The sequence below is a fragment of the Agelaius phoeniceus genome, chromosome 4, assembly GCF_051311805.1.
Source record: "Agelaius phoeniceus isolate bAgePho1 chromosome 4, bAgePho1.hap1, whole genome shotgun sequence".
Taxonomy (NCBI): domain Eukaryota; kingdom Metazoa; phylum Chordata; class Aves; order Passeriformes; family Icteridae; genus Agelaius; species Agelaius phoeniceus.
The window spans coordinates 12,562,858-12,587,008 of NC_135268.1; the positions used below are offsets into that span (position 1 = coordinate 12,562,858).

At 49.4% G+C, this 24,151-nt stretch overlaps 2 protein-coding genes across 12 annotated transcripts in view; one reads left to right on the plus strand and one right to left on the minus strand.

The window, feature by feature from the left end:
* Positions 1–16,414, plus strand: part of RUFY3 (RUN and FYVE domain containing 3) — a 31,979-nt gene extending 15,565 nt beyond the window's left edge. For 6 of the 10 annotated variants that reach the window (XM_077176832.1, XM_077176833.1, XM_077176835.1 and 3 more), the window contains 17 exons: positions 2,814–2,987; positions 3,690–3,807; positions 5,284–5,385; positions 5,492–5,615; positions 5,818–5,879; positions 5,964–6,029; positions 6,133–6,202; positions 7,120–7,212; positions 7,663–7,743; positions 8,141–8,308; positions 9,032–9,129; positions 11,720–11,839; positions 12,905–13,007; positions 13,681–13,757; positions 14,885–14,912; positions 15,174–15,248; positions 15,551–16,414. In XM_077176832.1, the coding sequence (XP_077032947.1) occupies positions 2,814–2,987; positions 3,690–3,807; positions 5,284–5,385; positions 5,492–5,615; positions 5,818–5,879; positions 5,964–6,029; positions 6,133–6,202; positions 7,120–7,212; positions 7,663–7,743; positions 8,141–8,308; positions 9,032–9,129; positions 11,720–11,839; positions 12,905–13,007; positions 13,681–13,757; positions 14,885–14,912; positions 15,174–15,248; positions 15,551–15,694 (1,703 nt within the window). In that variant the 3' untranslated portion in view covers positions 15,695–16,414. Of the gene's footprint in view, positions 1–2,813; positions 2,988–3,689; positions 3,808–5,283; positions 5,386–5,491; positions 5,616–5,817; positions 5,880–5,963; positions 6,030–6,132; positions 6,203–7,119; positions 7,213–7,662; positions 7,744–8,140; positions 8,309–9,031; positions 9,130–9,472; positions 11,533–11,719; positions 11,840–12,904; positions 13,008–13,680; positions 13,758–14,884; positions 14,913–15,173; positions 15,292–15,550 lie in introns of those variants that run through there. The other 4 variants (XM_077176838.1, XM_077176840.1, XM_054632972.2 and 1 more) reach the window with 2 other exon arrangements.
* Positions 16,415–17,495: 1,081 nt separating this feature from the next.
* GRSF1 (G-rich RNA sequence binding factor 1) lies at positions 17,496–23,932 on the minus strand. 2 transcript variants are annotated; one of them, XM_054632976.2, is made up of 10 exons: positions 23,711–23,932; positions 23,474–23,618; positions 22,662–22,817; positions 22,220–22,360; positions 21,514–21,643; positions 19,700–19,860; positions 19,446–19,573; positions 18,759–18,894; positions 18,472–18,544; positions 17,496–17,726 (listed from the first exon to the last, which is right to left on the minus strand). In XM_054632976.2, the coding sequence occupies exons 1-9, from the start codon at positions 23,897–23,899 to the stop codon at positions 18,486–18,488; spliced, it is 1,245 nt and encodes a 414-aa protein (XP_054488951.2). In that variant the 5' UTR covers positions 23,900–23,932; the 3' UTR covers positions 17,496–17,726; positions 18,472–18,485. The 2 variants fall into 2 exon arrangements, with proteins under 2 accessions (XP_054488951.2, XP_054488950.2); XM_054632975.2 differs by having other exon boundaries at positions 18,467–18,544.
* Positions 23,933–24,151: the final 219 nt, after the last annotated feature.

The window sequence follows — 24,151 nt, forward strand, 5'->3', positions numbered from 1 at the left end:
ATACTTTGATGATTAAATGCAGTTGCTCCTGCAAGGGTTTCAGCTGTTTGCAGCGCAAAAGGCTGATGTTCTCATGCACTGAGCACACTGGTCCTTGCTGTCATCTTCCACCATGGTGCCTTTAACTGCTGTGCTGGTTCTGTGCCCGGTGCTGCCCACAGCCTCCTTAGCCACAGGAAGTGTCCTCCTCTCCTGGCACAGCAGCCCGTGCTGCTTCCCAGAGAAGGGCATTTTCCAAGGCAGGCTTTTAGGAAAAAAGAGGGGCTTGAGACTTCTTTTTTTTCATAAAATATTGTACAAGTTGTTTTGCATTTATTTTGTCAGGTGAGAGGTGTTTCTCTGCCACACGGAAGCAGCCGTGTTAAATTTACTTTAAGTTGCTGTTCCTGATGTACGATGGAGAACAGTGATGAAATGCTAATGAATTGGCATTGCTTGCTGTGGGTTTGTTCACTTCTCCAATATTTCATCGTTCCCTGCCTTTGATCCAAGTTTTAGCTTCATTTTAGTTGCTTCTTCCTTCTTTTAGAGTAAGCATGAGGAGTGATAAAATTTATTGTCACCAAATGAGAAGTACCAAGACCAGTCACAGCTTAACCCTTTGAGATCCTGTATGGCATTGACTCTTTCTTGACTTTCAGGTTCCTGGGTACAGATTGTACTATTTAAACAAATTACAGGAGTCTCGAATGCTTTTGGAAACATCTTCATGGAAGCAGCTGGTTAAAAAAGATGTCTGTTCTGTAGAAGCTGCAACATTTAAATAGCAAAATGTCGTAAGAGGACATTCTTTTGTTTGAAACCCAAACCCTGTGGAAAGCCAAGCTCAAGGGCTGGGGATTTACTTTAAGGTTTATGATGTGGGCTGTGTAGGAAAGGCCAGGCAGAGGTTTTGCAGTTAGAGGCAGAAGGAAGTTGGAGGAGGTACCGGCTCAGATGGAACACACCAGGATCACACTTGTCCCAGCTTAAAGCCAGCCTGACAGTTTTACTGTGTACAAGTCAGCCCTGCCTGCCTACCCTGCCTTCTTTAAAGCTGTGCGTGGTGCAGTACATAGAGCAAGAATATCAGTTACTTAGCATTTAATTTTTGGAATAAACCTTAGGGATTTTATCCACTTTCAAACTATATGAGCTAACTGGTTTGCAAGATGAGAATCTTGGATAAACTGCACATGCAGAGCACAATTGCTTTGAGCAGACTAAGGAAGCAGAAACCTTGGATTAGTGTGATATGGTAGAAATACTTTTCTATTGAAATTAGCCAATAACCATGGCCAAAGGAGCATTTTCTTTGGTGCTCGCTTGTACAGTTCCTTTAATTCTGTGTTAGGGATGGGTTTGCCCCCCAAGCAGAGTCACTGTGGATTTCTTGCTACCCAGCAGAGCAGCAGCCTTGGCCAGTGAGGAAATGTGATGAGAGAGGATGAGGAGGAGTTCTCTCTGTTGGCAGTTCTGTGCCTGACTCGTTCCTGAGTCTCCATTCCCAGTGATGGTGACTGTTAGCTACACTGCAGGGCAGAAAAAGGATTGGAAATCCAGAGCAGCTCACGAGCTCAGGGTACCTCCAGGGCAGCCAGACCCATCACCTTCAGGCAGCAGTAGTCCTCACAGGCAGTGAAAACACCTCACAAAGTTCAGTCTTTCTGCAGTCCAGTGCTGCTCTGAGTGTTGCACTCCTAAAAGAGTACTTGGAAGTTCTCTAAATTATGGAAATAAACTTAGAGAAGGAGACTTGTGGTGTTGCTTCCCTCTGAAGAAGAAGGGGAATGAGAGAAGTGCTGTCCTGAGCTGCTGAACAAATGAGCTGTGCTCTCAGGTTTGGATGCTGGCACTGCCCTGGCTCTTCCCCCTGCCTGTGCTGGGTTTTCCCAGTGAGGTGCACTCGGGTGTGGGTGTGTTAGCTGGGCTCTTGGCTCTCTCTCTGGCTGGTGGATGCTGACAGGTGCCTCTTGTATAGATCTGTAGTCTGAGGTGTCCTCAGGTCAGGTCTCTGCTGCCAGGAGTAGTTAATTAACTCGAGGTGGCAGCTTGGTTCAAGGGTCTCTGACTGTTGGCAGCGGCCCTGGATAAGCAGGGGATTTACAGGGATGAAACCGCCTGCACCTGAGAACTGGAGCTCAAAACTTGGGTGTGAGTAGCAGGCCTAAAGGTCTGGATGTTTATAATGTGGAAGAGGAAGAACATAATCCTGGGACATCTGTGAGTTTGGGGCTTTAGTATCACCTGTCAGGAGCCATGAAGATCAGCTCCTCACTGGTGAAAACCAAGAGAGAGAAGTGGGAGTTGGCTCCATGTTACATCTAAGCTTAATAAAATAGTCTTGAGGAAGAGAGATACAAGTTGGGATAGAGACACATGTTGCTGGATTAAGTGTGAGAGGGTCCAATGTGATCTTTAGATGGAAGAACAAACCAGAACAAAGCAAAGGTGGAGGATTCTTACTGGTTTGTAGCTGGGGATGTGAGTTCGAACAAGTGATGGTCAGAGACACATTGTCAAGGTGCAAAGCACAGGACGCACACCAGGCTCCAAATGTGTCTTTTGTGAAAGTAGGGAGCTCCTGTAGTTATTTCAACTATTAAGGCACCCTCAGTATGATACATTGTCTATTCCCATGCCACTGTGGCTTTGGCCCTAAACTGCTAGTTGGTGTTGATTTTTCTCCACAAAAGGCCTGCAGAGTGCCTCCTGGGAAACTCACTGCCCCAAAAATGCCTTCAAAGCTGAGGAAAAGCAAGAGCAAGGTGGGGTGTTGAGTGTAATAAAGGCAGCTGTTGTCGCTCAGCAGCAGTTTCCCTGCTTTGTTGCAGACCCCAATTACCTCATGGCCAACGAGCGCATGAACCTGATGAACATGGCCAAGCTGAGCATCAAGGGGCTGATCGAGTCCGCGCTGAACCTGGGCCGCACGCTGGACTCGGACTACGCCCCCCTGCAGCAGTTCTTCGTGGTCATGGAGCACTGCCTCAAGCACGGCCTCAAAGGTACCAGCCTGGGCACAGCCTGCCCTGGGGAGCAGCAGAGTGGCTGAACAACAGGGCTCTGCAGCCTGCACGGGACACAGGAGAGGCTGGCACGGTCACTGCTGTCACCACAGTGCACTGGGCAGGCCAGAGCAAGGCACAGAACCTGCTGGAGGGGAGGCTGAGCTGTGGCAGGTGCTTGCCATGTTGAAAACAGCAGTTCAGTTGTCCCAGGTGTAACTCAGTGATCAGGGACTCAACTGGCTTTTGGCAAGCTCGTGACTCCCTTTTCTGCACTTCCTTGTGCTTTAGCAGTGCATCCCCTTGCTGGAAGAGGAACTGCAACCCCAGAGCTCCTTTCTCAACAGCTCTGTCTAAACAGAGGGTTTCAGCTGTGTGCAGCTCATGGCTGAAGCTGCTTTTAAAGCAGAATATGTACTTGACTCTGAAATCCTAAGACACAGCTCAATGGCCAAGTATGAACTGGCCTTCAGGTGCTGTCCGTGTGTCCTTGTAGCTGGAGATGGGAAGCTGAGGGGTGTGGGAAATGGTGGATCCTTCCCATCCAAACCATCCTGAGATTCCAGGATACCAAGTGCCTGTCCAGCAGCAGCCCCAGAGGAACCATTCTGGCAGGATTTGGCTAATTTGTTCACTTGTTTGAAAATGTGTTATATCAGCACAGGTCTAACTGGCTCATTTTTTATTTCTTTTTGTTTTTAGCCAAAAAGACTTTTCTTGGGCAAAATAAGTCATTTTGGGGACCTCTAGAATTAGTAGAAAAACTTGTTCCTGAGGCTGCAGAGATTACAGCAAGTGTTAAGGATCTCCCAGGGCTCAAGTAAGTACATTCCTTTATTGCACGAGTACATAATATGGGTTTATTGTGAAAGGGATCCTGAAAAAGAGAAGGAAGGGCAAACAGAACCTCCAGGAATGCATCTGCCGCCTTCTGCAGGTAAAAATGGATCATTGCTCTCTTACTCTCCATCCAGGATCTGTAGCAGGAGAGCACAGGATATATTCTCATTCTATTAGGAGCATAGCAACTTATGGGCAGCAGTGCATTTACTGCTTGTGCCTTGGGCATGGGAACAGCCTTTATTGAGCATTTATGAAGTCAGACTCAAGAGGAGGGGAATTAACAGAAAGGTTATGACAGTTTAAATAGTTTTGAGGCTGATGTAGGCAATTCTTCTTGTAAATAACTTCAGGTGTAGTGTATGTGAGAGGAAAGCTTAGGCGCCAAGCAGGAGGATTGTAGTTTGTATTCAAGAGGGGAGGCAAGAAGCCACAGCAAGCATATATTACTTGTAAAAGTTTCATAGGAATTTCAGACATCACATTCAGGCTTGCCTATTTCATGGTAAGAGAAACTGTAAGAAGCTTTTAGCCTGGAATAGAAAAAATGGGTAAGGAAACTTTTGTATGAGGATCAGGACTAAGGATGGAGTAATCTTTGCTGAAAGAATAGGTAGATAAATTCAATAAATTGCTTTGGGTTAGTATTTAGTCATGTTCATGCAGACAGGTGCTTTTCCTGGAGGTGTGTGCAGGACTCCTGCAGCAGCTGACAGGACCAGTGCTGTGCCAGAGCTCCTGGTACCTCTTCCTGTTGTAGAGCATTGTAATAGGAAATGAATGGAAGCAAAGAACAGTTTTAGGGTGCATTTCTAAACCTTGTGCTCACAGTGACCTTTGGGAAGTGCCTGTTAGTGAGTCAGGGGTGGGCAGTGCTGGCCATGGCTTCCTTGGGCTGCTGGTGCTCGTGCCAGGTGAGCTCAGACATCCAGGTCAGCCTGTTAGAGCCATATGCTCCCCATGGCTGGGAGAAAGAGGGCAAGGACTGGCACTCGAGCTCGTGGCATCCTGTGAGGGCATTCAGGGGCAAAGCACCTGAGGAGAACAGGACTGAGTTGGTGTTTCTGAGCTGCCTGGCCACATTCCCATCCAGCCCCACCCACCCCAAGGAGTGGTGTTGGGCAACTGTGCTGGTCTGTGCATGTTCCTGTCACTTAGGCAGAACTGGTTGTGGCTCAGAAGGTGATGAACTGAAGCAGCTGATCCGTCTGGCAGCATCCAGCAGGGATAAAGCCAGGGAAGTCTTTTTAGTATGGCAAGAAAAACATCGTGAGTTAAGAGACAGTGACAGTCTAATTGGTCTGCACCTATTTGTGCTTACATACCTTGTATTTCTCTGCACCAGTGCCAGCTCTGTCTTGGAAGTGCAGAAACTTGAGGTAGGGTGGGGCTATGAGAGCTGTTGGTGACTGTGCCTTGCAGGGTGTCTGGAAGGGTTTGTGTCTGGCCTTTGCAGGACACCTGTGGGCAGAGGAAGAGCTTGGCTTCGCCTGGCTCTGATGCAGAAGAAACTTTCAGAGTACATGAAAGCCTTGATTAACAGAAAGGATCTTCTCAGGTGAGTGCTGGACTCTTTCTCAGTTAGGTTCACTTGTGCTCTCCTGTAAGATCTGGATCATCTTTCCCATCTCACTGCTGTGTATCTCCTTCCCTACATCCCACAGTGAATTTTATGAGCCCAATGCACTGATGATGGAGGAGGAAGGTGCCATCATTGCTGGCCTCCTCGTAGGGCTGAATGTCATCGATGCCAACTTCTGCATGAAGGGAGAGGACCTGGACTCCCAGGTACTGGGTGTTCACTTAATGGGCTTGTTCTGCTCATTTAAAATGGAAAAATCATTAATTTTGCATAGCTTACTGATGTAATGAGCCCTTGCTGAAGTACAGCAGGTGCTGATGTTCTAACTCTGAACTTCCACACCTGGCAACAGTGCGTTGGTCTTAGAAACCAAGTATTTAATGCAAAATGCAAATTTTCCTTCTCCAGGTCGGTGTTATTGATTTCTCCATGTATTTGAAAGACGGGAACAGCACAAAAGGCAGTGAAGGGTAGGTGCACACACAGTTGTCTTGCTGCTTCCCTCTTGACAATGTGTGTTCAGGTGTTCCAGGCTGCCTGTTTCTTTTTTCCAGAGATGGTCAGATAACTGCTATTTTGGACCAGAAGAACTATGTTGAAGAGCTCAACAGACATCTAAGGTAACACATTTTTTCTTGGCTCTTTATTATCTTGTAGAACAAAAGACAAAACAGGATTTTTAAAAGTGAAGGAATTACTGTAGGTTTTTTTTCTCTTCAACAGTGCTACAGTAAACAACCTGCAGGCCAAGGTGGATGCCTTGGAGAAATCCAACACAAAGCTGACCGAGGAGGTAAGTGTCATGGAAAACCACCAGATGCTTTGGCCTTTGGGAATTAGGGATTAACCAGTGAGGAGGGATTCCTTTCAGATGTCTGGTGTACAGAATTACGAGTGTTAAACAATGGAACTGGAATAGCTGACCTGCCAAGGAATTTCACTGGCTGTCACTACTGAGCACAAGCTGGAAAATAACTGTATGTTTATGTAAATTTGCAAAAAGTAAAGGAAAAAATGTCATTATAAGTGAGGTGTCCAGGCTGAGCATGAGAAACAGCGGGTACATGAGGCATAGGTGCAGTCTGTGTTTTAACATGGGTCTGCAGCTCATTACTGATGGCATAAATGTCATTAAATGTTTTGGGGTCAGTTCCCTGGCATATGGGTGGCAGGAGGTCTTATCTGGCACAATGAGTGCCTTTTGGTGTGGTACCAGGAGGTGAATTGCAGTGGTGCCTGCAGTGGTTTTGGGGTTTGGCTATGAAGCTGCCAAGGGAAGTTGCAGCATGTGCAGAGCAGGCTATGGTGACAGTGCCTGCCTGTGTCACACATCACAGCCCTGTGTATTGGGCCTGAGCTCTGCCAAGGACTCACACTCCCATCCAGGAGTTCTGTTTGGGTTTGTCACAGGACAGCATGGCTGATCCCTTGGAATGTCTCTGAGCTGCTCCTGTGTGCGAGTTACAAAGCCAGAAGGGGTTTCTGAAGTTCCTTTTGCCTTTGACCAAACACTTACATTAATCTGTTGCTCTGCAGTGCTGTCATCCCTGGGAATTCCTCTGGGCCAGGTGTCCCGTCCCTAAGGATGCTGTGTGCTGCTCATCCTCCTTGGTTTCCAGCCAAATCTTCCTCATCTGCTGGGGTCAGGAGAGAAAAAAAAAAGAAGTCAAGTATGTTTTTGGTGCATTAACTGTTGTGTTCTGTTCCCAGCTTGCAGTTGCCAACAACAGGATCATTACACTGCAGGAAGAGATGGAGCGGGTTAAGGAGGAAAGCTCCTACATCCTGGAGTCCAGCCGGAAGGTTGGTGTGTGTTTGTGGCTGTGGGTGTGTGTTTGCGTGTGATTGCTGAGCCCTGGGGCAGGCCCAGCCTGAATGCCTGGTTTGGAACAGAGTTCATTTCCTTGCCTGTCTCAGACAAACCCCACAGGGGATTAGGGGAATGGCAGGTGGGCCCTGTGCAGAGGGAACAGATGGGCCCTGCCACAGGGAGTCCTGCCTGCCCATAGGGATGGAGCAGGGAGTGTGCACGGAGCTGGGAGCTCCCACAGCTTAAAGTGCACTGGGCAAGGTGTCAGGGGATGGGAGGAAGGGGGACTTATTGTGTGGGGGGACAGGCAAATCAGGAAATAAGAGTTGTGCTGGTTTGTCCTGAATTATTGCAGAATTCCAAGTTTTGGGGAAAAGCCAGTAATGAGGTCAAGTGAGGGCTGGCAGTACCCAATACCAAGTGAACTGTGTCTGTTACCTCAGGCCACCAAGGACAGAAGTGCTGACGGGCAGGCACTGACTGAGGCACGGAAGCAGCTCAAGGAGGAGACTCAGCTGCGCCTGGTGAGGACTGGGGGGCTCGGGGCTCACCCCACAGGGCTGCGGAGGGTCATGAGCTCTTGTTCGATACATGCGTGGGGAGAAAAATGCCTGGCCTGAAGGTATTAAGGAAGTAATTTCTGCTTTGGGAAATAAAATCTTTCCTTAGACCCCCCTCCATCCTAAAGACAGGCCCATGCAGAATTCCCTGACTCTCTGCTAGCCATGCTGCACACCTGGCTGTGATACTGGACTGAAAACTGGGGAGTTATTCTCCTTAAGGCACGTGTCAGATGTGTGACTCTGAAGTTGTGGCAGCAGCACACTTTTGGGTAGGGACTGTGTGGTCAGAAGGGAAGGGTGGATACCCCTGGGTCATGAGGGCAGCTCCTGGAGATGCTGAGGACTCCTTGTGTTCCAGGATGTGGAGAAGGAGCTGGAGGCGCAGATTGGAATGCGGCAGGAGATGGAGCTGGCCATGAAGATGCTGGAGAAGGATGTCTGTGAAAAGCAGGATGCGCTGGTGGCACTCAGGCAGCAGCTGGACGATCTCAGGGCTCTAAAGCATGAACTGTCTTTCAAGCTGCAGGTAGGGAGCTACGGAAATGCAGGGAATTCCAGATGGAAGTGAGAGCTGCTGTGCATTTATTCCTCCTGCCTGTTGGAGAGGTACTGGGTGTGAAAGGGTCACAGGCTGTGCAGTGCACTCCTATCTTACTGTGAGCATACGGGAACATGTGGAGGGTAAAGGTGAAGGCAGTTTGTTCTGAACAAAAATCCATCATGGTCCAGAAATTTGTGTGAGAGACAGGGAAAGCATCTTGGGTGGTTTTGTGGTGTGAATAGAGCCGTGGGAGCTTGTGTTCCAGCAGAGTCTGGTGTGCAGGGCCCCTGGTGTGACTCATGTGTGGTGACACAAGCAGACTCCAAACAGCAACACAATGCTCAGAATAGATCCCAAAATCAACTTGCCAGCAGGAAAGAGTTGCTTCTGCTCTCTTGGAGCCAATGGCTTTGTTCAAAGCAGCTGAATTATATTAAGATATTGGATATTGGCAAGCACTGCATCATGCATTTTCCATATGCAGGAAGCTTTATGGTTGGTGGCATTGCCCTGTTGCAGGGTCCAAATGGAGCCTGCACCTCTAAGGCAAGATATTTGTCCTTGCAATACTGACCTGGCATTTGCTTTTCCAGCACTTTTTACTGCCTCTTTACCTTTTGCCCTGTTGTTTTGTGTGACAAATGATTTATGGGGGTTTATCTGGGATTTACTACTCGTTACACCAACCCCCACTGCTCCTTTTCCCAGAGTTCAGACATGGGAGTGAAACAGAAGAGTGAATTAAACAGCCGCTTGGAAGAAAAAACAAATCAGATGGCTGCCACCATCAAACAGCTGGAACAAAGGTAAGACAGGAAACTTGAGCCAGTATCCACTGGTATGTCCTTTACTGTAGTGTCCCATGGATCCAGAATGGGCCAGGGGAGAGTCCCAGTGCTCTGCTAGACAGAGCTGCTTGAGGGGAGCAGTGGGAGCAGCACCTCTGGGACCTGATTAATGAGCAGTGCATTGCACTCCATTGGGTCCTCTCATTTTAGGGTTTCTGTAGACAGGGTGATTTTCTTTAAAACAAGTTTGTGTTTAAAAATGTTTCATGATACCTACTCAGCTAATTCATGTGTTCTTTTTCTCTTGCTGTTCTTATTTTTTCTGTTTTCTCATCATCCTCATTCTGACTTACTTATACAGTGAAAAGGATTTGGTGAAACAGGCAAAAACCTTAAATAGTGCAGCAAACAAACTGATCCAGAAGCATCATTAGACATTTTTATGTCTGGCCACCTCACAGCTCTGACATCAGAACTCATTTATGAGGAGAGAACTTGAGAATTGCTAAAAGCAACTGTTCAAATGTTAATTGTCACCCAAAGTTGATTTGGAATTTGCCGAGTTTTTAAAATCAGTGAGTTTTTCTGATGAGATGTAGTCAGGTATAAAGATCCCCAACCCTGCCATTTACCAGTACCAAGGAGCTGGCCTGGGAGCGCCCCAGGAGCAGCCGAGGTGGCCGTGCCCGGCCGCTGCCGTCGCCGCCTGTGGCAGCACGGGGCCGCGGCCAGCTCGGGACAGTCAGCTCCTTCTCTGTATTGCCCTTTTGTGAAGTAGACGAGAAATGCATCCCTGGAAGTTGTTGACAGTAGTTGTGTGCGTACCCCAAGCCATTCCCTGTTCTCTTCTGTTCCGTGGGTCCAGCCCCGAGTCCGAGCCGAGCAGGCGCAACGCTGGCCCAGCACCGGGAACACCGGCCCTCCCGTAACCAGCCTGCCTGGATTCTGCCTTAGGGACCTGGGGGGAGGGTGGGGACTTATCCTTATTCCTTTAAACTTCATGTGTCCAGAATTAGTAGCTATAGGTGTCTTAGAGTAACACGATAGAGTGCTAAGTTCAGTGGAAACCTCCTTCTCTTTGCATTGCTTCTACCTCTGCCAGGAATCTCTCCAGACAAACCCTGTGGTCCTTCCTGACCCAAGGAAGCGGAGGAGAGGTGTTTTGCGAGGTCTCTCCCCTTCCCAGAAAGGGAAGTTACCAGTTTTATAAAAAATAATCTGATCTTTGTTTAAAGGAAGCAAAAACACATTAAAAAAAGGAGAAGGAACCCAGTGTGCAGCAGTGGGGAGTGGAGATGGAAATTTGGTCCTTGCAGTTTACTTGTCCCAGTAGTTGGTGGCTGAAAAGAGTTGCCTTTTACACTTGTTGCATTTTTTTGTGAGTTTGCCTTGCTCAAAACAAATGGAATTTGCTAATGGAACAAGAGCTAAAGCTTAGAAATGCCTCTTAATACGAAAAATAATTGTCAGTTTAAAACCCAGGTGCAAAATCTGAAGTAACTGTAGCTTGAACTATTATAAACTAACATTCTCTGATCACTGAAGTCCTTGTGCTGGCCTCTGGCAGGCTTTAGGTTTGTAAGTGCTCCTCAAGGTATTTTCTCTTTTGGAAGGTTGGATTTGGGGAGTTTCTGTGTCGAATAAGGGATTTTTGCTGTGGTGAGATGCCTGTAGTGGTTCTTTGGCGCCAGTCCTCCCTTTGACCTGTGGGTCAGTGCTCCTTGAGGCTGTGGCTGGCAAATGTGACAAGCCCGGGAGGGAACACCTCCAAGTGTTTAAAAATTCCACGGGGCTCAGCCTGGACCCCATGGAAGTGAGCGTGGGCCACTGTGGGGCTTGTTCCCCAGGCTTCCAGCACAGCCCTGCTGGGAACTTCCCTGCCATGCCCAAGCTGCATGCTTGAACCTATAAAACTCACCCCTCAGTAACCTGCTACTAGAAACTCATCCTAACTCCCTGCAGCACAAGTAATCCTAAGGGAAAGGTGGAAGCTTTGATCAAGGAGCGTAAACAGGTGGTTAGAGCCGGAAGCCCCTGCCCCTTGGCACAGTTCTGCTGTAGGAACAGGGTGTTGGATGGTGAGGTCTGTGCTGAAGTCAGACAGATTTAGGGATCTGGCTGCTTCTGATGTCAGGCCCCGAGTGGGAATGTGGTGATGTACTGATGCCTGGGGCTTGAGCCCAAGTGTCCATCCGTGGGAGAGACCAGGAACATGCACTAATTCTCAATAGAGTAGCTACAACCTATGTTCCAAGTTCCAGTTACCCGTGCAAAGGTGAAATGTAACATACATTAAACTCCAATTGGACTTAAAATTCTGTGTACTTGAGGTTTGCTTTGAATCTGGATAAAAGTGATGTTTTCTGTTTCTCATCTAATGGCTGTAAACTGTAGTGATAGAATAAAAACTATTGAAAATGAGAGCTTCTGCCTGGTTCACCTACATTTTGCTTTGCTTTGAACTTTTTTTCCTCCTTTCCATTGTTTTTACCATTCTCTTTTTTTGGCTTTACCTTTTCACTGGGTTTTTCATTTGTTGGTTAAACTCAGTCTTCCTCCCCACCATGGCTTTTGTTTTTTATCACAAGTTCATGTGGCTCAAATCCAGATTGCGACAGGCAGAGAAGGAGCGGCAGCAGGCCCTGCAGGACAACCGGCTCTTCAAGCAGGAGTTTGGGGACAAAATCAACAGCCTCCAGCTGGAAGTGGAAGAGCTCTCCAGGCAGCGGTGAAGAGACCCTTTTCCAACCTCTTTTCTGGGCTGGTAGTGCTGTGGCCAGGGAGAGACGGGGGATGGTGGCAGAGGGCAGCAGGGGATGGAGAAGGGAGTGAGGCAGATTGTGTGTTAGATGGCACAAGGTGTAACTCCAGGGAGGGAAGTCCTTGGTAACATCTCTGGAAGTGGTCAAGGCCAGGTTGGACAGGGCTTGGAGCAATCTGATGCAGTGGAAGGTGTCCCTGCCTGTGGCACAGTGTGGAACAAGATAGTCTGTAAGGTGCTTGGCAATTCAAACCTTCTGTGATTCTGTGATATTTGGGAAGTCAAAGCTGACATTAACAATTTGCTGCTCCTGGGCAGGGATTGAGCAGCCAAGTCTCTGCCTGGAGCAAACACTGAAGGTGCTGGAGCAAGGACAGTCATTTTGGTTGATTTATCTGACATACAGTACTTTAACATAGATTTTTCCCTGTTGGAACTGCTCTTAGTTTTGCTGGAACTTGAACAGAGACCTTGTCAAAAGCCATCACCTCTTCCCTGCACCCTCATCACTTGAGCAGTGACAGGGACACAGACAAATCTCTTTCCTTAAAAGAGAAGAGCATCTCCTTCAGCCTTAACCCATCTGTGGCTTGTTGCAAGGTCACTTGGATGAACTCTGGGAGCATTGCTGGATGCATGGAGGTTTTTGTCCCTTCTTCCCCTCCTGGCCCAGCTTTTTATTTCTTTTTTTCAAAAGCTGCTCTTTTTTTCAAAAACTGATGACAAAGTGGCTTTGGTCAGCAATTGGTGTGAGGTCCTGAGTGTGCACGGGTGAGCTCAGGAGGACAAGGGAAAATGGGTCTGGTTTTGCATCAGTTGGATGCTGAATGGTGCCAGAATTAGATGAAGGACTTGGAGATTTTTTCATCCTGACACATTATGGCTAAACACACTGCAAGGCAGCCTTGGGTTCCAAGAAGCAGTTTTAGCTCTTGAGTTAGGGGTGTGAACAAAGGGTCAAACAACTCATCAGTTGTCAATGCCAAGTGTCCCCAAACTGTCCTTTATTCATAATTCCACCTGGCATTCCAGGAGCCACCTAGAACTGGAGCTAAGGCGGGAAAGAGACAGATGGTCTCACAGTCACCAGCGCAGCCAAGAAAGCAAAAAAGGCCCAAAGAATTGGCTCAGACAGGTAATGTGACTTGGGTTTTGGCTTGGGTTTGAGGTACACTTTCCCTTGGCTCGTTTGCTTTTACTGAGCTTTCTCAGGCAGTAAAATGGTTGTTGCTCATGTGTCACAACCAGAGCAGCTTTGGGAAGATTTTTATACATTCTGGACAGGCAGTTTGAATTGCAGTGAGAACTATGCAGTAACAGAGATGGCTTCTGCAGTTCCTTGCTTCTCTCTGGTCTGCTTGAATGGTGCAGACCATTTTGTCTTTTTTGACCAGTATTGCGCAATCTCAGTGAAGTGCTCTAGGTCTCATGGCTCAGCTGTGACCCAGTTGGGGAGAAGAAGAGGATTCTTTTCTTTGCTGGATGGGAAAGTTTGTCTCTGGTCAGCTTTTACAAAACTTCTTAAGCCCATGTTCGTTCTCAGCCTCTGCTCTGCAAATAAGAACTGGTGGCTGTGGCTCCTGGCAACAGGAGGTCGTGGGACTCCTGCCCACCTCTGAGAGGCACAGAGAGAGAAAGCCCTGAGAGCTTCTCCCAGGGGAAACTGGGACCCAGATACCCCTCTGTGCCAAGGAGGGGCAGAGCAGTATCCCAGAATAGCAGTGCCACTTCTCCCCTTGCAGTGTGGCAGGAGTGAAGCTGGAGTTCTCCTCTAGTGCAGCTGATGGGTGAGTGTTTCTTTTTGGCAGGATGGGAAGCTCCAAGTCCAGGAAGAAAATGCTAAACTGAAGCAGCCGCTGAGAGAGAACAGTGTCCTGCCACACAGGTGAGGAAGGAAACAAATCTCATCTCTGCCTCTCCTTTCCCAAGTCCTGCTTTCCCCTCTCCAATTTCTGTGCCAACAGGGAGTTGGGAATAGTCCAACTTCCCTTTTTAAGAAGGATTTGCAACCTCATGCCCTTGGTTGAGTTCTCTGCTGTTTTTCCATAGCTCTCCAAGGGAAGGAGCAGGTTCTGTTGTTTGCCATCAGTGCTTTCAGATGGGAAAAGCTTTCAGATGGGAAAAGAATTTACCTTTGAATTCTTTTCCATCTAAACCTGCTGTTTGCTAATTCTTCTGACTCAAGAATCCTTGGTAAGCTAAATGCAGGACCTTTGGGACTAATGACAAAGTATCTTTGGTGAGGGAAAGGAGAAGGGTGTTCAGACCTCCTCAAGAGAAGCTGTTGGATAAAGAACTTCAAGTGTGGTTTTAAGATGATAGCTGTGTAAAATTGTGGTTCAGGTCACTTGTTTTCAAACGGAATTATTACAGAGGATTCTTGCAGCAGGATTTGAGTATTTGGTTTTAGGAGATAAAAGGTGTTCTCAAAGCCCCTGGGCACAGCTCAGTGCTGAGGCTTTGGCTCGGGATGGAACAGCGCATTGGAAGTGCTCTGACTGTCAGGGCTCTGCTGTGCCCTCGAGGCACACTGTCCATTGAGTTAATTAGTGAGTTAATCAATGAGTTAATCAGGAAAATATCCTCAGCAGTTCACATCTGCTTTGCCAGATATTAAAAACCTTCCAGGCCTGAGATGGTTTTTACCCATTTTACCTGGAGTGTTTAGGCAAGTGAGGGTCAGGTTGATGGTTTACAGGCCTTGTGGTGCTTTATTGCTGCATTTCACAGCAGGGGTAGGGATCAAACATGCAGGCCTGTGTTTAAAGCCGAACTGTTGTGCTGTAGCACCTCAACAGTCTTTTCTGTGTTCATGATCTCTGTCTTCCTGCTCTCCTCAATGCATTTTGCAAATTTTTGTTCTGCTTTTGCCATTGAACCAGGAGTGCTACTCAAAAATCTGGGGAGGGTTTTAAAGATGGGATGAGGGAATTCCCTGATAGCACAGATGTTTTATTTAAAGGCTCTGGTGAGGGAAGGCCTGCTCCAAGTGATGCTGTTGTTCCCTTGTAGGTCACCCAGTGGCACACAGGAAGAGCAGGTGGGTGATTCTCCTTCTTGGTGGTTTTGCTCTTTTCCTGTAAATCAGCTGGACTAAAATCCTCTCCTTCTCCTCCATGCACCTGGCAAAGCACAGCCAGACCCCCAGAGAGCCACTGGTATGCCTTGTGCTGTCTTGTCCACTGGGAATTTCTGCTGCTGCCAGCTTGTTCCCAATGTTTAGTTCCCCCCCTTGCTGCTGCTGAGCTCTGCCACAGGAGCTGTGTAAAGCAGAATCTCTTGGTTTTGGCTTGGGCTGTAGGAGCAGCTGTCGGGGCCTGGACACGCCGAGATCTGCCAGCTCTGCCAGGAGGAGGCCAGCCGGAGCCAAAGAAAGGCAAGTCCTGGGCTTGACCTGCCATCTCCCACACCCAGTGACTGTGAGTTCCCTCTGCTTTTTGTTGTGGAATCAGATTCCTGCTGGTGAGGTGTTCTAAGAAATGAGCCCTTGCAGGCCCCTCTGCCCTTAACATAACTTTGTTAAATGCTGATGGGGTCATGGTTCCCTGTTCAGTGGTTTGGTTTTCCTCCCCTGTAGCAGCTTCTTCCCTTCTTTAGCTCAGTGTTTGCACTTCCCTGAGTTGATATGCCAAGACCTGGAGCTCTCCTTGACTGCTCTGTCCTTTTCCTGCATTCCAGAACATCTGCAAGAACTGTGGGGGCACCTTCTGTGAAGCCTGCTCAGTGCACGAGCTGCCCCTCCCGTCCAGCATCAACCCTGAGCGTGTCTGCAACCCCTGCCACCAGCGGCTCATCCAGCAGTATTCCAGCAGCCCTTTGTAGGGAACAGGTGGCACAGAGGTGACAAACAGTGGCTGTGCCTGATGGTGTTTCTGGAGCTTCTCAGGGGGAATGTGAAGACACTTGCCCATGTGCTTTGGAGGTCGGATGGGAAGCAGCTTCTTGGTGTTTAGAATCTCCTGTTACTAAAACAGCAGTCTGAGCCCTTCAGCCTGTGCTGTGGAGAATTCCATTGGGAATGTCACACGGGGCAGCCCCAAGGTGTACCTGAGCAGTCTCAGGACTCTGGGAGCCCCTGCCCAAACCAGAGCTGTTGTCTGCATGCAGAAGTCGGGAGTGTTCTCACCCTCACGTGTGTGGTGTGGGTGTGTGCTGCTGTTGAGCAATGGCTCCCCAAAACCCAACAGGAGTGTGGGTATTCCTCACATCTGGCTGCACTTGAAATCCCATTTCCCCTTTCCTGTTTGCCCTGGACAGGCTGGCTCATCCTGGGAACCCTGGGTGATGAGCAGGGCAGGTGGGCCACCAGTGAACACATCCCTGCATTTCCTTGGCTCAGGGCTCTGACCAGGGGCTTAAGTCTGCACAGGGACACCCCAAACCAAGCTGTGAATGTTCTGTTCGCCCTCTGGGCTTTAGGGGCTGGGCCCAATCCCCATCACACAGAGGTTTAGGGCCACTTGGATCCACCTCTCCGCCTTGCGCACATGGAAACATGGTTACAATAAACTTGGCATTTCACTTTCTGTTCGATCAAAACCAGGGGACACTTTTCACCTGTTAGAAATTTTAATTGCACAAACAGTTCGGAGAGGTTTCGTGGTTTGTGCCACATCATTCTTTGTTACTTTGTTCCCTCAAGAGATTTTGCTAGTCCAAAAAGCAGTGGTGGCGTTCTGGTGTCACAGGAGTGTTTACTCCTTTTCCTACTGGCCCCTCCTGCAGTCTCCGAGACCACAGAATATCCTGTAGCTCATAGAAAAGACATGCATTGCAGTGACAAATGCACTGGGGTTTGGGCAGGTGTTGTTAGGGGGTAGTGGTTAATTCCTTACTAATGACTAATTCCTTAGTCATTAGATTGGCTGGAACTACATTAAAAAGCCTCTTGGAGCCAAGATACGGGACATGGTTGGTACTGCTTCCTACCAGCAATCATCTCTCCTCCATCCTTTTAGCACTTGGCATGTTCAGCCACCCAACTTCTACTCTTCTGCCCCTCCTCTGCAGCTTCTGTCCCATTTCCTTGCTGATATCCCTTAAAGTATGGCAGGAGTTCTAAACAGTGCTGAAATAGCAAAAGCCTGGAATTCAAGTGAATTTCTGAGTTCTCAGAAGGGGTGAGACACAGGCAGTGAATGGAGAAAACACTGAATTTAGTGTCAATAGTTTTGAGTACTTACTGTACACATCCAGCAGTGTGAACTCCTGCACCCAACCCCAGTGTGTCTCATCCCCAGAGGAGAAAATAAGACCCAGACAGAGCATTAAACTGGAAATGGAGGATTAAACTCCATGAAGCAGGGAGGTGGCTGACCCCCTCCAGCACTGGTGGCCGCCATAGGCCTGGCCTTTGGGAAGGTGGGAGCAGGACTGCTGGCTGCCAGCTCCCTCTGTGCTCAGGTATTCTGTGTGATGCCAGGGTGGGCTCACATCTGGACCTTGGGAACGGGGGGGGGGACAGGTTTTCTGATGTTAATTTTGTTCCACACAAAAAAAACCCTTGATCATTCATATCCTGCCTCCTGAGTGGTCTTTCCATCCCATTCCTCTTGGGCTTGAGGTATTGAGAGGATTCAGAGCAACAGTGTGCACCTGTGTGAGGTCTTAGATCAGTCAGCTGTTAAATGGCAATCCTGGTGTTTTATTAATGCAGCCTGATGCACCTGGGGCCCTGGACTGCTCCACTCTGGAGTCCTGGCCATTCCCGCTGCAGCTGGTGCAGCTCCCCACACGTCACATTTATTACAAGCTCTTACATAAGGCTGATCTAATCTTAGCATGTCCTCCTTGCCGACTGCTGACACTTGGACCTGATCTTCACGCTCATATCCACGGAATGTGTTCGCCTGGCCTAAAAACAAGGGAGAGGAAAAATATAAATCATTCACTCTCTCAGTGTGCATGTTTTCCTTTTTTCTCCAATGCCCACTGCATTTTATTCCCACTTAATCCTCTATTAGAATTAAATAGAGCAGTTTGGCAATAGTAAAATACCCCAGACTCTAGGTAGGACATGCTCAGGTGGGGCTGCAGCACAGGCACACGGGATGGGGGTGTTTAATTCCCCCAGCACAAGCATCAACAGGAGGGAGCTGCCAAAGAAGCGTGGGATGCAGGAAAGAGGTCGGACTGCACATCCTGAACCTGCCCCAAGGGCTTGTCCTTGTCCTGGATGACAAACCCAGGATGGGTGGGCTGCCCTCCCTGCTGCAGGGACCAGGACCTGGGGAGCAGCAACCACCACCCCCCACTTTCTGAGGGGAATTCATGGAACAAGCTGTCCACCCTCTCTGATGGTCACATCAAACCCCACCCCATCCAAAAGACTAATTGCTATGAGGCCACATCTCTGGGAAATGTTTAGCCATGTTTCCTCTCTTTGCCAGGGAATATAACCCCAGCAGAGCTTTTCCTGCTGCAGGACTGGCACCTGTGGAATCTGGAGGTGCAGGCTGTGGGATCAGACTGGACACCTGCTGTCAGGCCAGGAGTGGTTCCCTTCAGCCCCTCTATGTTTTACCCTTTGGGTTGTGAGCCTGGGGCATGCATTGCTACAAAGAGAGCAGGAAGGACAGAGAGGGATGTGCTCACCAAACCTGTGCTGCTGTCACTAGCAGTTCTCCTGTCGCTTGGGATGTTTGTTCAGGAACAATTCAATGGCACTGCACTCTGGGCAAGGGAAGAGAGGTAGGCTGAGGTCAGACACTTGCATGTGTTACATTAGATTTTTTTTTTCTCTGCAAAGTCCACGGCACATCACAACTTGGAAAGCCACACTCAAGTGATCTCTGCACAGTGTACAACAGCAGCTGGATCAGCTGTGCCAAGCCCCCTGAGGTCTCAATCCCAGGACTGTAGGACCCCCTTTCTTTTTCTGACTTACCCATCTGTGACCCCTCCTTGGCCATCGCTGCGACTGCGTCCTCGTGGCTCTCAAAATGCACATCTGCCTCTCCTGTGGCATCTCCAAGGGAGTTATATTCCACCAAGATCCTTGTGGGCCTCAGCGGAGCAAAAAACTGAAAAGGAGAAAAGAGTTTGGTGAGAAAGAAACAACAATAACACACCCTGTTCCCCAGAAACTCAGTGCTTTTACTCCCAAAACCCACCAACCCATGGAGGGGGGTCTGAGCTCCTGAGCAACAAAAGGCTCTCTGATCCATCTGGGTGAAGCGCAGGCAGTCCCCAACCAGCTGTCCCACCCCCTGTGAGCTCCTGGCATAGGAACTCCCACCAGGAACAAAAGTCCTCACACTGCACCCATGTTCTGTACACACCGGTGCAGCTCCGTGTACACTGTTAACATTTCTGTGCAGTCAGCTACTCTGAAATTTGCTTTAGATTCTCAAGGGCTCCTCAAGCCCAGTGACGGATATTGAGACATCCCAGCCAGCCTTAATTCTTTCTTATTCATGGAGAGGAGCAGATCTGTGCTGTGCCTGAGGCCAGAGCTGTTCAAAGCCACATGGCATTGAGGACCAACAGACACCAATTAATTAGGAGCCTGCAATCCCTGAGGGTTTTCACAGGTAATGACAGAGCCACACTCCATCCATAGCCTGTTACTCACATTTATTATATCCTGGGCACTAGCTTGGGAAGGAAAACCCCTCATGTGGACAAAATGCTGTGGTGGTGATGAGGCAATCTCAGACTCTGAAACGTTCCTGGAGCTTTCTGTTCCTTCCCTGCTCAGTTCTGTGGAAAGGAGGGAAAAAACCATTACTAGTGCCTGCAGTGCTGCCCTCCCTCATGTGATAGCCATGAGTATGTGAGATGACACAAAGGGGCCTCGAGGAGCACTCACAACAGGGAGGGACTCACTGATTTCTCCTTCAGCGTGGGAGCCTACAGTGTCTCTCCAGCCCCTGTCTTCAGAGATGGACTCATACTCTCTTCTGGCCCTGGAATAGGCTGTCAGCTGCCTGCTGTAGGGCATGTGCCTTTGCATCTGGTGCTTTCTGCTCACGTACACCTCTATGTACCTGCAGCCCAAAGGGAGAGAGAACATGGCACACCTGGCACTCAGGCCTTGGAGAAAGCACCTTCCAGCTGTGTCCTGCCTTGGCCCTGCTCAGGTACTGGGGGTGAGAGCCCTGCCAAGGCACTGAAGAATTAACTCATTTCACTGGCACAACTGCACTGATTCCTACAAACCCCAAATCACCCTACCCAGCCCCAAAACAGGTCTCAGAACAGGTAGAGGCACAAGATGCACACAGTCACAGGAAACACTTCAGTGGAGCCCTTAAATTTTCTATATACCTATGAAATGGATGGGATTTCACCAGCAGTGTTAAATCAGGCAATTTCCAGATCCCTGAAGGAACAGTGTGATGAAAAGGAAATATGGACATCCAAGGGAGGGGGCCTTCCACCCTTCCTGAAGGGAGCAGCCAGAGTAAGGGAAGTAACCCTGGGTACAGGCCGACAGCTCAGCACCTCCGAGTCCCCACTCAGCATTGGGTGCTGCTGGAGGCCAGCTCTGGATAAAACCAGGAATAATGGATGGGAGCCAGGTGCCAGCAAATTTGAAAACCCCTCAATTTCTTGGCTAATCACATGGAAATGGAGGTGTGTGAGCCAGATGGATGAGTCAGGTCAGCTCTTGTTCTGACAGAAAACAATTAACAGTAGATTTGGAATTAGGCTCTACTCAAGAAAAGGCAAGTCCTATTAAATCAATTAAGTAATTAATCAATCAAATTCTGCCTGTGGAGCAGCTGTTTGCTTTTAGTATGAGCGGGGAGATTGACAAACACAAAGAAATGCAGTCTGGAAACAGGAAGCAAGGAAATAAAAGGAAGTTGGTGTGCAGGGGGAGAGGTAAGGTTTGGAAAACTTTTAATATGTGGGGTACAGATAAAGTTTTATAGATTACTGAAGTCAGAAAACTCAGCAGGGAAATGCAGCCTTGGTTGTTTGGGTTTTCTTTTCTGAGTACAGCTAATTTAAAAGCTGTGTGGATGTGGTGCTTACAGACAGGGTTTGGGGCTGGGCAGGGCACTGTTTAGGTTAATAGCTGGACACAATGATCTTAAAGGCCTTTTTTAACCTAAATTATATTATGACTCTGGGAAAAGGTGGCCTTGTGCTTCTGTTTGAGAGGAAGGAGGTTCTTATGAAGCAAGTGTGTGGCACAGGGCTCAGGTGAATAAAATGGTGTAATTCCCAAGGGGATGTGGCCACCCAAGAGGTGGGAGATGGTGCAGTGCTGGCCAGCAGTCTCTGCTGGGAATGGACTCCAGGCAGGTGCTTCAAACAGACATTCTTTGAGAGGAAGCACAGGCTGTGCTGGGCAATGGGCTGAAGGGTAGGAGGGCAGCTGCCAAAACTGCCCAAAGTATGGAGGAACCTGCTGTAAATCTGGTAGGATCACGTGTCTGAAGGAGGCACAGGACACTGAGGCCTGGGCAGACTGCGTCTATCTAGTGTTCCCCACTCTGGAGGCTGTCACCCCTTTTCATTGGGATGAGAATGCCTTCAGGAATACCTGAAAATCTGGAGACTTTCTAGGAGGCCCCCCTGAATCACACTGTGAGTGTGAGATGAGCTGTTTCACCCAGCAGGAAGCTCCAAGTCCCACAGGTGCCTCACAACACATTCTCCTGGCCCCTGAAGTCCAGGGAAGCACGTACCTGCTTCCCATATATTCCCTGTGCCGCAGCAGGGCCTTAGCTGCCATTTCCGGAGTGGCAAACTGCACAAAAGCTTCTCCTGTTCTTCTGTCTCCCCGGTAAATGAAAGCAATGTCTGTGATTTTCAGACCTAGAGATGGCAGGGGAGAAAAAGGCATTGACTGTGGCAGAAATCTGTGCTATAGCTCAGAAAGCCTTTTTTTTTCCCCTTCTGATTTTTCTGGTTTTTGACAAGCTAATTGGGCAGCTAAATAGTTCTGAAACAACTGCTCACGATGGCCTAAGTAGCTTTTTTAAACTCCATTTTTTATTGCTTTAAGGAAGTTTTAACAGAAGACTTAATTAAAAAAGGAATCAATCTGAGGTTTCAAGTAAGTGAATCCAGCTTCTGGACAGCAAATAGATCCAGAGCACAAATGGTCTTGAAATTTTCTCTTATTATGGTAGTTTTTTTCCTTAATTCCTCCTGGCCCAAAATCAGAGTGCTGAAAGTACTGATCCTGGGCTAGACCTGCACAAGGTCAGAGGGGCAGGGAAAATCTGCAGGGTGCTCAGAAAGCCTGTGTGACTTCTGGGGAACAGCAACTCCTTGGGGTGTTTAAGGTGTTTGAGGCTGCACGTGTTTTGCCTTGTCCTGTGAGGAACAACAGCATCTACTTAAGGAAGTGAATGCCTGGTAAAGGAAGGGCATGGCCCAGGCTGTTACCTGAGAAGAAATCTGCAATGTCCTCCTCGGTGGAGGTGAAGGGGAGGCCTCGGAGCAGCACCACTCCGTCGCTCATGGCCTGCGACTCGTCGCGCAGGCTGCGCAGCAAGCCCTCCACGTCGCTGTCGTGCACCTCAAACACTGCAAGGAATGCAGCCATGGAGGGTTGTCCCACAGGGCACTGCAAGGCAGCGCTCTGCAGGCACTCCCTCCCTCTCCTAAGGCAGCCTTCCCCCCGCAAAGCTCCATGCTGTTTCCTCCCCCAGCCCATGCTCCGTGCTCCTGCCCCTCTGCTTTCCCTGGCCAGCCCAGGACATTTTGGCCCAATGGTGGCTGATCCGCTGCTCTGCTCCCCTGCTGTGCCTCTGCACTACCCAAGGAGCTCTCATTCATTCCCTGGGGAATTTCACTGCAATGTTAACTCCCGCTGCTCCAAACCCACCTTTCACGTAGCGTGGGCCCATGTACCTCAGGTGCTTCTCCAGGGCTCTCTGCACGTCTGCTTTGGACTCCAGCTCGATCAAGGCATCCCCCCTGCGCCTCCCATCCCTGTTTAAGAGGAAGTGTATCCCGTTCTCACCGTTCCGAATTCTACAGCCTGCAAACCAAGGGACACACAGCACTGCATCAGACACGGGGATCTCTGTGCCCTGACTGCAGGGCTGGAGGCCTGTCCCCTCAGCACTGCAGAACAAAGGGCAGCACACCTGCATTTCTAACATGAAGTCTAACGTCACACTGACTTGCTTTAGTTTGGCAGGCTAGCAAGTAATTTAAAAACTTGCATCTGACCTCTGGGAGGATGCAGCACTGTCTGACAGTACGGAGGATCAGCCCCACAAAGGTATATAGAAGCTATGAATAAGAATCAGAAAACAACACTGCAGTTTGAACTAATTAGTAAAACCCTCCAGTTTCTTAAAAAGAGAGGAGTTTGGGCCAGCCATAATGGCCTGTAAGAGCATCACTTTGATTTGCATTGCCTTTGCTCTGGAGACACTGATTAAGAAGAGAAAGACGCGTGCAAATAAATTTAAGAGACCATAAGGATGAGATTCTAGTCAGTGTCCAGCAGTTTGGATGTTGATTATTATTCCCTTTATATGTGTCAGTTGTGAATAATTTTGCAGCAATAATAAGACCTCATCTTTCTCTGGCTAACGATCTCTATATTTTCCCTCTGTTAAGCAGGCATGAGCTAATGGGCTAATACCAGCATGCAGAACAGTTAGCCAGGAAAACGAACACCCATACTATCAAAGAAGGTAAGGACATCTTCCTCGGTGCACGAGAACGGGAATCCTTCTGCCCTGATGAGGTAGACAGTGTCGCTCTCCGCCTTGGGTGAGGCGGGCTTCTCCTCTGACAGGCGGCCTTCGTGGGACGGAGCATCCGTGACCTGGCGCGGACACACGAGAAGAGCCCCGGGTGAGGGCGGGAGGCCGCGGTTTCCCGCAGGGGTCGGTGCCCGCCATTTTCCCGCGGCCGTACCTGGCTGTATGCGCGGAGGGCGGCGCGGAGCGGGGCTGGGGCCGAGAGCAGGGCCGAGGCCGAGAGCAGGGCCGGGGCCGGGCCGGGCCGGGCCCGGGGCCAGGGCAGGCGCAGCGCGGGCGGCAGCGCCGGGCCCCGGCCCAGCAGCAGCGCGCACAGAGCGCGGCGGGCAGCGGCGGCCACGGCCATGCCGGGTATCGCGGCTCCGCCCCTTCGACCTTCCCTCCTCCCTTCCTTCCTTCCCGGCAGGCGCTGCACAGAAAGCGCTTCCCGGGCACCGCCGGCTGCCCGCGGGGCTGGGGGGTGCCCGCCGCTCTGCCCAGCGCCCCGGGACGGGCCGGGCGGGTGTCACCGCGGGCTTTTCCTGTCACAGAGCTTGGCTTAGAACGCCTGGCTTGGAACGGAACTTAAAGATCATCCCGTTCCACCCCTGCCATGGGC

Coding starts and splice junctions, on each gene's coding strand:
- GRSF1 (XM_054632976.2), bottom strand. CDS start 23,899: ATGGCCGTGGCCGCCGCTGCCCGCCGCGCTCTGTGCGCGCTGCTGCTG. Junction 23,619..23,710: donor CCCTCCGCGCATACAGCCAG/GTACGGCCGCGG, acceptor TGTCCGCGCCAG/GTCACGGATGCTCCGTCCCA. Junction 22,361..22,661: donor GGGCCCACGCTACGTGAAAG/GTGGGTTTGGAG, acceptor CATTCCTTGCAG/TGTTTGAGGTGCACGACAGC.